Raw genomic sequence first — 12,837 nt, forward strand, 5'->3', positions numbered from 1 at the left:
GGCAGTCCGTGTGGCCCGCTCTGCCTTTCTGAGCAAATCAGTGAAGTAGTGGCCCTGGGGTGTGAGGGGCCAAATCACCATAGGCTTCTTCCTGATGTCCTGCAGCTACTGCTGATGGGGAGCTTTTCCAACTTGCCACACTCTTGCCCCAAGTGTAATTTAGCACCATGTGTGGATAGCAGATTTAGCCTGATGTTAACTAGCTGTGTGACTTTTAGCAGCTTTCCTTCTCGAAGACTTAGCTGCTTTACCTGTAAGACCAGAGCCAGAGCTGGACTAAACAATGGGATTTACTGGGGTTGACAGCTCCAGACTGTTCTAGGAGTCAGGACCCTGTCATTCCAGGAACTAAGGGGATCCCCACTCTGTGGCTGACGCCCAGGATGAGAAGTCATCCACCTGACAGTGAAAGTGAAGCTCTAAAGATGGACTTAGAGCCCTCTGTTCCCCCCCAACTCTGCCACCAAGCATATCTCAGGAGGCCCTTACTGGTGTCATTTCCCTTGTCCCTCTGCAGTGGCTAAAGGATAACCTGGGAGGAGCTTAGGAGCTTTAAGTTCGGGGTGGCAAGGCCCTGAACAGGGGAATGTCCTGTCCACGGTCACACGGCAAAGAAGAGTACCCTCAGCCCACAACTCGGCCCGGTCTTGAGCCCTCTCTCCCCAGCTGCCGACGAGCCACCCATTCCACCGGCTTGTGGGCTTTTTTCCACATCTCACTTCCCCCAGCCCTGGACCTCAGACAGCAGAAAGCGGCAGAAGCCATTCTCTGAGGACCGCACCTCAGAGAAGAGCCTGGATCTCCCAGGTGGGATTTGCTCTAAGGCCTCTGGCAGGGAGGCAGGCATGAAAGCTGATCCCCAAGAGGGCGTGGCTCCAGAAAGCCGGCAAATAAAAATCCGGAGAGCCAGCACCGTCTGGAGACCAACAGAGGACCTGAGGAACCCGCTCAGCAAGCCACTCGGTTCCTGGGCCTTGGAAGCGGTAAGCCTCCCGAGGCAGGAGGAGCCCGGGGAGGACCTGGGGACTGCGAGTGGGGCAGATGGAGGGAGGCAGATGTTTGTGCCCCGATGGTGGAAGAAATTCCAGGGGAGAATCACTGCAGCGAGCTGACAGCTGCTCACACTCCCACCCAGCAAGGGAGACCCCCAGGCAGACACACACATGCGCCCAAAGACGGATACCGGGAAAAGCCAGCCCCGCTCACAGGCTTGCCTCACCCCAAGCAGAAAGAGCGGCCCAACCCTGGCTCATTCACCCGGAGGCACACAGTAAAGAGCCCCCCCTCCCACCCGCACGCTGATCTAGAGCCCGCTCTTTACCCGCCGTGTTTCAGATACCCATGGCCTCCCCCCAAATGCTGCTCCTCTGCCTGCTGGTCCTGGCAGTCACCGAAGGCTGGGGTCGGCAGGTGGCCATCCCAGGCTGCCACTTGCACCGTGAGTAACCCGGGGAGCAGAAAGCTGGGTGGGAGCAAACAGCTAATGGACCGGACCGAAGGTCAGGCAGCACCCTCAGTGGACCCCCCCCCCCGAGGTTCCCGCAACAGGAGCTAGGCGAGGCTTTGCAGAGGCTCCGTCTGCCACTTGCCCGTCTCCTTCTAGCCTTCAACGTGACAGTGCGAAGTGACCGCCAAGGCACCTGCCAGGGCTCCCATGTGGCACAGGCTTGTGTGGGGCACTGTGAGTCTAGCGCCTTCCCTTCCCGGTACTCTGTGCTGGTGGCCAGTGGCTATCGACATAACGTCACCTCTGTCTCTCAGTGCTGTACCATCAGTGGCCTGAAGAAGGTGAGAAGGCCTAGCCCGGTGGTGGCTCATCGGGGGTGGGGAGAGACCAGAGGAGATGGGGATCTAAGATGGCCCAAGGAAGGCGAATGGAACATGGACCCCCTTCTCCCACAGGTAAAGGTGCAGCTGCAGTGTGGGGGGGACCGGAGGGAGGAGCTGGAGATCTTCACGGCCAGGGCCTGCCAGTGTGACATGTGTCGCCTCTCGCGCTACTAGCCCCTCCCTTCCCTTCCTCCTTCCCCTTGGTCAGAGGGTTTGAGTTGGAGTATATCCCAAATATCCTGAGCCTCGTTGAGGACAACAGCTCCAGCTCTCTTAAGAGTCCGTGATTGTCACCTCCTGAGAAGAGGGGAGTTTCTCTCTCTCCCCTGCCTCTGCCTGGCCTCGTAACCAGCCTATCTAATCATTTCACTCCATTCTTTGTCCCTACCCCTAAATAAAGCAAGCAATTCTCAAGTTTCTCTCTTTATTAAGTCTACCCCCAGGCAGGGGAAGGGGGACAGACCATGGTAACTGTGACACCCCCCCACCCTAGGACACGGGGAATCTCTTCTGCCTATGCCCTCACCCCTCCCCCTGCCCAATAAATAAAAAGGGGACAAGGAAGTACAGGGTGAGGGAGAGGAGGGAAAGAAAATGCCCCAGGCCCAGGACAGCATCTGTGTTGGGGGTGAGCTGGGGAGAATAAATAGACCATGGATCCCATGGTGGGGTGAGGAAGGACCTCGTGCTGGCACGAGGCAGGGCAGGCAAGGGGCTAAGTGCCCTCGCTCTAGGCAGGAGCCGGGGTGGGAACCTGCCTGCAGTCTGGAGCCCAGCTTTGCGGGGCAGGTGCAGTCCCTGATGGCAGCTTCCTGGTCGAGTCCTGCCACAAAGGCCTGAGAGTTCTGTTGCCAGGACCACCATCTCTCCTCCTCTCCCCATAGCAAAAGCTGCCCATGCCGGGCCAGGCAGGGAGCCCTCCAAGCCCGCTCTGGCAAGGCCAGGGGTAGGTGTGTGTCTCTCTGGGCCCCTGGGCAGGAGAGGGGATGGAGGGACTGAGAGCTCCGAATTTAGCTCTTCCCCTTCTAGGGGATCTCTAGCTCTGACCCCCACTGGTGGCCACCTGGGGTGTAAGCCGCTGGAGGGGGGCCTCTTTGGCCCCTTGGGTCCCCTGTAACCGGCGTAGCCGTAGCTCCTCCAGGCCTTGCCATAGCTCCTGACGCTCCCGGGCCTTCTGCTGCTCCCTGGGGAGAGAGGGTGAGGCAGCTCCCGTACCCGGGCCGCTCTACAGTCCAGCCTCCCTTACCACCACCCCCGCTGTAAAGGGGCTGTATGGGAACCTTCCACTTAGGGCAGAGGGCATTGGGAAACTGGCCCCGGTCTGCGGTGGTGAAGCTGAAGGGGAGGAAGCTCCATACCTGGAAGGACGTGGGAGCACGACTGGAGGAGGCAGTGGGGGGCTGGGCGTGGATGGCCCGGCACTTGGCAGGAACACAGGGACACTAAACATCTGATCAGATAGGGTGTGGGGCCGTCCTCTTAGGCTCCCTCCAACCACGAGGAGCTAGCTCCTTCCTGCTTTTTCCCCTCTCCCCCCATGCCCAGCCCGACACTCACTGCTGCTTCTCTAGCTTGTAGGAGGCTGTGAGCTCATCAAACAGCTTTCCATTCATCTCCATGAATGTCTTGAGCACATTGTAGATCAGAGATACGATGGTTCTTAGCAGGGTCCAGCGAAGGGGGAGGGGAAGAGAAGAACTTCAGTTAGGCGCCACCTCCCTCTCTAGGACTCTGCCTGTCCCAGACGGCATGCAGCCGTGAACAGCACAGGCACTGCTCTCTCCCTGCCCCCTTTACCATCCCTGACCCTCTCCAGCTAGGAGTCATCCCACATCTGGACTGGCCGACCCTGGAACCAGCTTCTGTGGGGTGGGTCAAGGCCTGGGCACTCACTGATTCCAGTGTTCCTTAGAGACTTGGTAGAGGGTCCCAAACACAGCAGGCAGCACAGTGTGGCAGTTGTCCTCAATGAGGCTCAGGATATACTCGTTGTTCCAGAAATACAGAGCCCGCTCTGCAACCTGGGGGCAGGGCAGCAAGGTAGCAGAGTGGGCGCCTGGTAATGGCTTCCCTGCGTGTGCAAGGGCCCGGTGTCCACCCCCACCCCAAAACCCAGGGAGCTCTGCCTCAGCTCATCTGACCCACTGGAGGAGGCAACGCAGTGAGGAGAAAAGAACACTGGGTTTGGAGTCCAACGCTCAGGGCTGAATCCTAGCTCCACTACACATGGGACGTATGACCTAGGGTGAGGCATTTAACCTCTCAGCCTCAGTTTTCTCATCTGTAAAATGGGGCTCATAATAGCTCTCTCCCCCCACCCGGGGCTGCTGTAACCATCAAATGAGGTGTTTAATAAATTTAAGTACCAGAGTCACTGTGAGAAGAACTGACTTCCACCAGATTGAGGCTCATAAGATTGAGGGAGACAGTCTGCACACACGTGCAGGAAAAGAGCAGTTATGGCCAGCCTGAGAAGTGGAACCGCCTGGCTGTGCCCTGGAGTGGGACTGATGAAATCAAAAGCCACTAAGAAGAGGGAGCAGGGATAACAAGCCATTCTGGAGCACACTGCAGCTTACGAAATAGGTTTGCACTACGTAGTTCTCGGACCTCATCACCATCTGGGGAGGAGATCCCTGTGGTCCCCTTCACAGATGAGGAAGCTTCGTCAGATTCAGGTGGCGGAGTGATTGCCTGTGACCCCTTAGCCCCTCGGGAGTACAGCTGAAGCCTGACCCTAGGTCTCCTGACCTGAAGTCCAGCATCTACCCGTCACCAGACCCTGGAGGGTCCAGAGGAGACACTGAGGGCGCAGGGAGCGGTGTTTGTTCAACTGGCCAGCCCTCCTAGTCCCTACCCTGGCTCCCACTCTTACCTGTTCAGACCCCATACCTGGAAATGGGGGCTAGACACACAGCGGGCCACCTGCTTGAAGAGGGGTTCCTGGATCTTCACAAACTGGGAAGGCTCGATGACGTCGAGAATCTCTTCCATCTCCCCCAGAAACATCACCTGGAGGTAGGGACACAGGACACAGCAGTTCCCATCTCCCCCCCACACGCATCTGACCGCCCCCCAGATCCCTCCCCCTGGTGGGCATCAAAGCCCTTCTTCGTACCTCCTTCTGGGTACAGGTTTTTGGCCAGTATTTGAGCAGCCCCCGGATCACCTGTGGGAGTTGAGGCAGAGAGGAGTCAGACCCGCAGGGGTGGGGCCTGCCTTGCCCCCCAGAGATACTCACGTGCTCTGTCAAGGTGGCGTCTTTCTCCAGGAACTGCACCACACAGTATGCCAGCTGAGGGGGGAGGCGGGTGGGTGGAGAGAAGGAGGACTGGGGTCAGCAGGGGACCAGGACGGGAGGCCAGATGTCTGCTCACTTACTGTGTCTACTCTCTCATTACTAAACGTTTACTGACTGACTGCCTGTGATGTGCCAGACGCCGTGCTCTGTGTGCAGGGACATAACCGTGTTCCCCCAGGAGGAACATTCAGCACACCAGTCCTTATACATATTACAAAAGCTTCCATAATTGAAATCTGTATCACAATCTGTGGGACCGTGGCAAGAGAAGAGTTTAATCCTGCCTAGCGCAGGTCAGGAGGGAAAGGGCTGGGAAGTCTTTACAGAGCTGATGTCTGAGATCAGCCTTAAAGCGTCATGGAAATTCTCTAAGGTAGACGGAACAGAATTAGTAAAGGAAAAGAAGGTAAGGGAGGGAGGATCCCATGAGTTCAGGACTTAGTGTATGGCCGGAGCAGGATGTTGGGCTGACCCGGATGACCGGATGGCTGCCCTGACTGTGTCAGGATCTCTCTGCTGTGGCAGGGCCAGGCCTGGGCCTCACCTGGGCGTGAAAGACAGACAGTGACTTGACAGAGTGCAGGGGAATCAGGACCCGGACCAGGAACTGCTTGTGCTCGGTCTTCAGGGGCAGCGCAAAGCCATTGATGATGCTGAGGTGGGGGCAGAAGAGAGGAGGAGGGCTCAGAAGACCGGGCCTCAGTCTTTCCTCCCAGAATCCCGATGCTCCGGCTGAGGCCCAGAGAGAATCACCTTCCTAAGATCTCCAGCAGCTCAGCCACACCATTGAAGTGCTCGAGTTCATAGATGAACCTGCAAGAGAAAGAGAAGGATGCGGAAGGGCTCAGAGGGGTCGGAGCAGGCCCGGCCCCTTCTCAGCCATCCTGCCTGCCACCCCATCCTGCACACTAATCCAACTGTCTCCCAGCCCAGAGGCTGAGCTCCCTTCCCAACACCCCAAACCACGCCCCACTGAGATCCACACCCACAGCTGAATCACCCTCCTCAGCCCAACCGCTGGTGCTCAAACCTCTCTTCTAGGAAGCATTCCAACTCTTCTCTTTCTCCCCCAGACCCTAATTCTCATTTTCTGGCCCCCCATCCAGTCAGCAGGCACCCAGGCTGCAGCCTTCCCTCTTCATGCCTTTCAACCCAATGAATAACAGACACTAAGAGCATCTAGTCTGTGCTATGGACTTCTCAAAATGATCCTGAGAGATAGGGTTTATTAGATCCATTAAACAGATAAAGAAATCGAGGCTCGGCAGTTTGATGACACCCGCCCCAAAGTTAATAAGCAGGATTATTATTGAACTACAACTCCTGGAGGACGGGGATCAGGTCTCACCTATTCTGTAGCTAATAACAACAAGAACAAATGTTTCAGCCTTGGTCAAGGAGCTATATGCTGTGTGCTTTGGAAGCACTGCCTTGTTTCATCGTGATGACTGTCCCTGGGTTAGCGTAGCTAGCATTCCCATTTTAGAGATGGGAGAACCTAAATAATTCGCCCACAGTCACCCAAGCATTTGAACCAAACTCAAAACAGGCCACCTAGCTCCAAAGCCAATCTCAACTCCTTCCTACCCTTGTCCAGACCCATAGGGGCCCCTGATGCCCAGTGGGCATCATTGCTCAATACACATTTGCAGAAAGAATCTCTTCATTTGGGTCTTTATGGTCCAGCACAATAAAGATCAAAAGATTTGGATCCTAGGCTCCTAGGCTCCCGGGACTGACCGAGTCCCTGCAAACTACTTCATCTCCCTCAGCCTCTATTTTTTTCATCTGTAAAATGGAAATAAATACCCTTTCCCTGCTGACCTCACGGGAGCCTTTGCCTCTGTCTTCTCCCCTGCAGCTCCCCTCCCTCCCCAGGTCTCAGCTGGGCAGGCAGCAGGCACCCACCGGAGGAAGATGTGGCTGCACTGTTTGCGGATGTAGGCCCGGAGCCCCAGGAACTTGCCATAGACCCGGTGCAGGATGGTCTTGAGGTACTCACGCTCCCGGGGGTCCTCACTATCAAATAGCTCCAGGAGCTGGGGGACCCAGGGTCAGGGGTCAGGGGAGAGGCCAAGCCCAGGTTGCTCCCATCCTATCCCCACACCCCTCAGCGAGCCTGCCCCTGTCCCATGGCACCACCCGGCCTGGGCTCCCCACTTCACCATCAGGACAAACTTTTGATCCACATATCTCTTGGCCACAGAGGGTTGGAAGTCTGGGCTCTCCAAGAAACGCAGGAAAAACTCATATACCAGCTGAGAGAGGGGAAAGACAAAAAGGTGACTTCAGGAACAGCCTCCCTCCTCCCCCTACCCGCCCTCTGCCAGTCTAGGAGGCCATCCCCCCCTCTACTGAAACTCAGCTCCCTGCCTTCCCCAGCCCCCGTACCTGCAGATGTGGCCAGGAAGGCTCAAGGTTGGGCTCATCCTCTTCAGGATCAAATTCAGGGTTCTCACTGGGTGGCAGGGTCCGGAAGATATTCACTGAGATCTGAAGGGCAGGGGCAGGGTTCTTTTAGGAAGAGCCCTCGAAGGCAGAAAAGCCAGGAGGTCCCTTATCCAAAGGTCTAACGAGCCTCAGCACCTGCCCCGGCAAGCAATTCACTCCTCAGCGATCATGACCTGAACATATGGAAGCCCTGGGTTGGGGGCTGGGGACCCAGGGATAAACAAGTCACATCCCTGCCCTCTATCGGGTACTGGAGTCCAGCGGGGATGACAAGATGTTAAGCAATAAGGTCTACGGACATCCTAGTCAGCAGAAAAGGAGGTGTCTAGCCTGGACACGGAGACGCTTCTCTTCACTGAGAAGAGGCTGCACCTGAGCTAGGCCATGGCAATAAGGGACACGATGGGAGCGCACGCCAGGCGTCAGGAGAGCATAAGCAAAAGTGCAGGGTGGGACAGGCCCAGGAGGCACCGAGGGACCTACACTGGCCAGATGCAGCAGGGCTGCGGGGAGGAGGGGAGGAAGATGTAGGCCCCGAAGCTAAGCCAAAGAGCATGGGGTTATCCTTTGCAGAAAAAGGGGAGCACAGGCAGGTCAGTAGGGTTCCATGTCCCCCAAGCCCTCCCCCAGAGGCCGGGAGCCAGGCAGGTGCTTACCATGCGGATGATGTCAGGGTAGACAGGCTCAATGAGGACCCCCCGGGTGCTCCCCACACACTCCACCAGCTCATTGAGCGCTGCCCGCTTCACCTCCTTCCCCTTCAGGTCAGCCACACAGTCCAAGAAGTCAAACATCACCCCACACTGGGCCAGCTTCCGGCTCAACAGCTCGTGCAGCTCAGAGGCTGGCACATCTGGGGAGAAGGGAGGGGGCTGAGCCTGCGCGCCGGTTACCACAGCTCTGGGCATGGACGAACCTTCCTAATCCATAGAGCAGCCTCCCCCTGCCCCCAGCCCCAATGCTCGTGTCATCCTCCACTCTTTGCAGAGAGCAAATGCCTCCTGTCCCACCCTCCATTCCTGCAGGATAAAGGAGCTGCTTCTCTTCCTAACCCGGGCTCAGAGAGCAGGATGGCCTGACTCAAAGCAAGGTAAGAGACCCTGGATGCCCGGGCTTGCCACGGGGGCCCAAAACAACCATGCCACCCTTTCACAGGTGGCACTCTGTTCTAAGAGCCAGAGATGAGAAGGAGGGTGGGTGCTGAGGATCTCCAGGGTACCCTCTGGCTCAGCCAGTCGAGCCCCATGGCCCAGAGGTGAGGACCCTACGTGGTGATCACAGGGAGCTGTGCCGAGCACCTGCTCCAGGACCCTGGCGGTAGCCTCCTGGAACCCAGACTGTGGGCCCCACCCTCGGCCGTGGTTTGCCCCCCCAGGGTGGTGCCACTTCCAGATGCCCCACCTCCAAGGATGACAGGCCAGTCAGGCTATGCGTCAGCAGAGGGCTGGAGCGCTGGGGGTGGGGGTCATCTCCAGTGCTGGAGTCCCCAGCCCAGAAGGAGCCATCTAAACCCTCTGATCACAGTGGCCAGCTGCTTCTCACTACCCGCCGCAGCGTCGCTGGCCCGCTCTGGGACGCGGGTACCCTGGCAGCCGGCCGCAGGGCTCACCTTTGAGCAGGGGCAGTGGAGTGAGCTCTTGCTGGTTGCTCTGATAGCGGAACTGAGAGGAGCTGTGGGAGCGCCGGGGCCGGGCCCTGCGGAGGGAACGGCGGGAGAAGCCGTCCACCTTGTCGGGTGGGGGCACAGGCGACAGCCCGGGGGAAGAGGGGCTGGTGGGGGTGCTCGCAGGGGGCAGCTTTGTCTCCATGGTGGCCAGGCGGTGGGTCAAGCCTTCAGGGCCCCCGGGGTTCCCTCTGGGCCCGGAGGATGCCGAATGAGATGAGGCTGACTAACTTGGGCCCATCCTGGGGCGGGGGGGGGCACACAACCACAGTCTGGCCCCCCCCCCCCCCCAGGGCCTTCGGCAACTGCCCAGTCCTGGGGGGCAGCAGAGTAGAGAGGAGGATGGCTCAGGCCTCAGGTCCTGGGGTTCCCGAAGAGTCCAGTTAGAGTTCCCACCCTGGTTCTTTTGAAAATGAAGTCAAGGCAGAGACATCAGCAAGAGAGACAGAGAGAGCCTGTCAGTTCTTCCCAGAAAGACCGCGTGTGCGGCTGCTCCAGTCTTCCATTCCCTCCTACCTTTGCCCAGACCCTAAATACAGGTGCAGCCCATTCCCACAGGAGCATATCCCACCTTCTCCTAGACCTAAAGGCCCCAGGCTCCAAAACAATCCCTCCCCAGTCCCTACCCAGAATGAGGAAACCCCATCCTCATCCCTGGCCCCTAACAGCATGGGGCCCCCTTCTGCTCTACTAATTCAGGCCACCAGCGACTTCCCCAAGAATGGGGTCCCTAATCCCACACACCCCCCTCCCTCCTAACACCTGGCATCCTTCCCCACCCCACCTCCTCCTTCCGTGCCCCGCAAATCTCATCTGCCTCCCGGTGCGGGGACACTCACTTCTCAGAAGCCCAGACTTCCGTCCCCGACCACAGGGGACTGCGGGTGGGGAGGGGGCGGCCGATCAGGGCTCCTTCGAAGAGGTTCCGCTCCGGGCGCTGGCGCTGGGTGGCGGCGCTCCCGGGTTCTCTCTTGGGCTCCGGAGGGGCCGGAGCATGCCCCCAGCTCAGCCCCTGGTCGGGGTGCGGACGTCTGGCACGCTCTGGGCTGACCCGAGCAGCGCGCGGACCTCTCCTCAAGTCGTGGGACCCGACCCAGCACGGCGCGACGCCGCGGGAGCCCCGGCTCTGGGCGCACCGGCACCCGCCGCCCAGCTGCTCAGGATGACATCAAGTCACCTCCCCCCTCCCGGCCCGCACCTCCCCGAGGGCTGGGTAGTTGCGGGGGGGGGGGGGGGGGACTGCGTCAGGATGTTCCCGGGGGCCGCTGGGAGATGTAGTCCCCGCACCGCTTAAAGAGGGCTGCCGGAGCAAAGGGAGAGCCCCTGCACGGTCCTGGGGTCAAAGCTTAAGCAGAGCGGGATGAAGTCCAGCTGGGGCTAGGCTCCCGGGTTCTAGAAGGGAGACTACCTAGGAAGAGAGGACTCAGGAGTCTGCATCGAGAAGCTGGGGGTGATGCTGGGACCCTGGCAGGAAAGAGGCCCCATCCTATACCAGAAGCAAAGATTTGGCCTGCTCCCTCTGTGCTCCAGGCATTTCACCCCCATGGGAATCCCACCCTCACCCCAGAATGGCAGGACACTTGAGAACCCACTAGGAAACTGGCACTGAACTGGTTAATAATCTGCAGTGAGCAAGAGCCTGCTGGGAGAGGTGTGGTGCATTCAAGACTGCTGGGAAATGCAGTCCATCCTTAGGCCTGCAGTCCCCCTCCCGTCCTTTGCTGTCTATGGTGACATCATGGTCTGGGGTTTAAAGGGCCAGCCTTGGAATGGCAAAGCATCAGAACAGAAGGTGCTGCCTGGCGCTGCCACCCCACCCCAGGCAAGCTGGCCTCCCTGGACAGACCTCCCTTAGCCCCTCTGGGCCCTAAGATGTGCTAGTGGGGTCTCTTGTTCAACACCTTACTGTAGGTATCCAAGGTACAGGTGGGATTTCAAAAGTTTGGCATTCTGGCCAAAAGTTCCTGGCCTGCAGTCCTGGGTCTCCTTCTTAGGACCCTAGACCCCAACACTCTTTTATTTCTCTGAACTCCATGCCCTACACTGCACTGTGAAATCTCCACCCAGAAGTTTTGCCTGGCTGAACAACTAACCGGTCCATGTAAGCAGCAGCAATGGGCAATAAGAATTGACACCGAGGTCAGGGAGGGGACTGGGGCAATTTTCAGAGTCTTCTCATTCTGCCTTATACCTTAGCAGCCATCTTCCCTGCTACAGAGGGAGCCCGGGTGCCCACCTGCTGGTGCAACAGAAAGCAAAGCCCATGGATTAGCCAGATGGGGTACAGGGCCGTATGACTTGCGAGCTGGCCAGCAATCCCTTGCTCAGAAATCTTCAGCAGGCCTTATCCACCTGACCCTTGGTGTCCTCGTCTGTCAAATGGAAACCCATAATTTCCTCCTTGCCCACCTCCCAGGCTCAGGAAGTGAAGCCTTGTCCCACATCCCTGCAGAAAAAAACTGGGGGACAACAGGCCCACGGAGCCTTCTACAGCCAAGTGAGGACCCCCACGCCCAGAGAAGAGAAGTGCTGTGCCCAAGGTCACAGAGTCTGTCATCAAAAGCTGGAACCACAGGCCTCCCAGCCTGAGTCAAGAGGGTACCACCTCCAGCCTCCCATCCTTGGCTCCCTGGGCTAGGACCCTGAACTCTGAGGGTCTCCAGGCCAGAATGACTGTGGACGGTTTATCCTTTATATAAAGGGTACTATGCTCCATTTGAGGATATTGGGGATTGAATGGTGGAAGAGGTAAGACTTCTTACAAGACGTGACATTTGAATTGGGTCTCAAAATAGATACAGTGTCACCTGGAGGTTATGGGGTAAACATTATTTTTATTTATTTATTTATTTATTTATTTATTTATTTATTTTTAATTTTTAAAAAATGTTCATTTTTCAGAGAGAGAGAGAGAGAGAGAGACAGAGCGTGAGTGGGGGAGGAGCGGACACACACACACACACACACACACACACACACACAGAATCCGAAGCAGGCGCCAGGCTCTGAGCTGTCAGCACAGAGCCCGATGTGGGGCTCAAACTCACGAACCGTGAGATCATGACCTGAGCCAAAGTCTGTTGCTTAACCAACTGAGCCACCCAGGAGCCCCAACATTATCATTTTTTAAATCATCATTATTAAGACACCACTCACATAGTATACAATTCACCCATTTTGGTATTGTTTAATGCGTATAGAGTTTCAGTTTTGCAAGACGATAAAGTTCACAATGTGAATATCCTTAACACTACTGTATGCTCAGAAATGGTTAAGGTAGTAAAATTTGTTATGTGCATTTTACCACGGATCAGACAAAATGCCAAATCCAAGCCCTCCACCGTGGACCCAGTCAAAGGCACAGCCCCCAGGCTATCTTCCATGATCCCTTCTACACCTATCGAGACCCCATTGAGGGATTTTCCTGAGGGATTTCTTCTGGGTGGACCATCCCTGGGAAAGAGAGAGCCTCAACCCCAGGGCCCCTGAGGCCTACAGCACCCAGTTTGCCTGATGAGTTTCTACCTAATCTAATTTGGAGAAGTCCCCAAGGGGTCCCACAAACCCTGACCCTCTCCCTTTTCTCTCTGTG

General features: G+C 57.3%; 2 protein-coding genes across 3 annotated transcripts; one reads left to right on the forward strand and one right to left on the reverse strand.

Annotated features, from left to right (window-relative positions):
* Positions 1–25: 25 nt before the first annotated feature.
* On the forward strand, positions 26–2,244 carry GPHA2 (glycoprotein hormone subunit alpha 2). Its single transcript, XM_019414905.2, has 4 exons — positions 26–983; positions 1,336–1,438; positions 1,604–1,788; positions 1,903–2,244. The coding sequence occupies exons 1-4, from the start codon at positions 846–848 to the stop codon at positions 2,002–2,004; spliced, it is 528 nt and encodes a 175-aa protein (XP_019270450.2). The 5' UTR covers positions 26–845; the 3' UTR covers positions 2,005–2,244.
* Positions 2,238–10,452, reverse strand: PPP2R5B (protein phosphatase 2 regulatory subunit B'beta). 2 transcript variants are annotated; one of them, XM_053899480.1, is made up of 15 exons: positions 10,085–10,452; positions 9,192–9,648; positions 8,239–8,435; positions 7,523–7,624; positions 7,297–7,389; positions 7,040–7,170; positions 5,885–5,944; positions 5,676–5,784; positions 5,072–5,125; positions 4,949–4,999; positions 4,723–4,842; positions 3,724–3,851; positions 3,388–3,489; positions 3,189–3,280; positions 2,238–3,014 (listed from the first exon to the last, which is right to left on the reverse strand). In XM_053899480.1, exons 2-15 carry the CDS (start codon positions 9,388–9,390, stop codon positions 2,353–2,355), a joined length of 2,100 nt encoding a protein of 699 aa, XP_053755455.1. In that variant the 5' UTR covers positions 9,391–9,648; positions 10,085–10,452; the 3' UTR covers positions 2,238–2,352. The 2 variants fall into 2 exon arrangements, with proteins under 2 accessions (XP_053755455.1, XP_053755456.1); XM_053899481.1 differs by lacking the exon at positions 3,189–3,280 and having other exon boundaries at positions 2,749–3,014; positions 10,085–10,449.
* Positions 10,453–12,837: the final 2,385 nt, after the last annotated feature.

This window comes from Panthera pardus, unplaced genomic scaffold (assembly GCF_024362965.1).
Source record: "Panthera pardus isolate Hobbes unplaced genomic scaffold, ASM2436296v1 HiC_scaffold_12, whole genome shotgun sequence".
Classification (NCBI taxonomy): domain Eukaryota; kingdom Metazoa; phylum Chordata; class Mammalia; order Carnivora; family Felidae; genus Panthera; species Panthera pardus.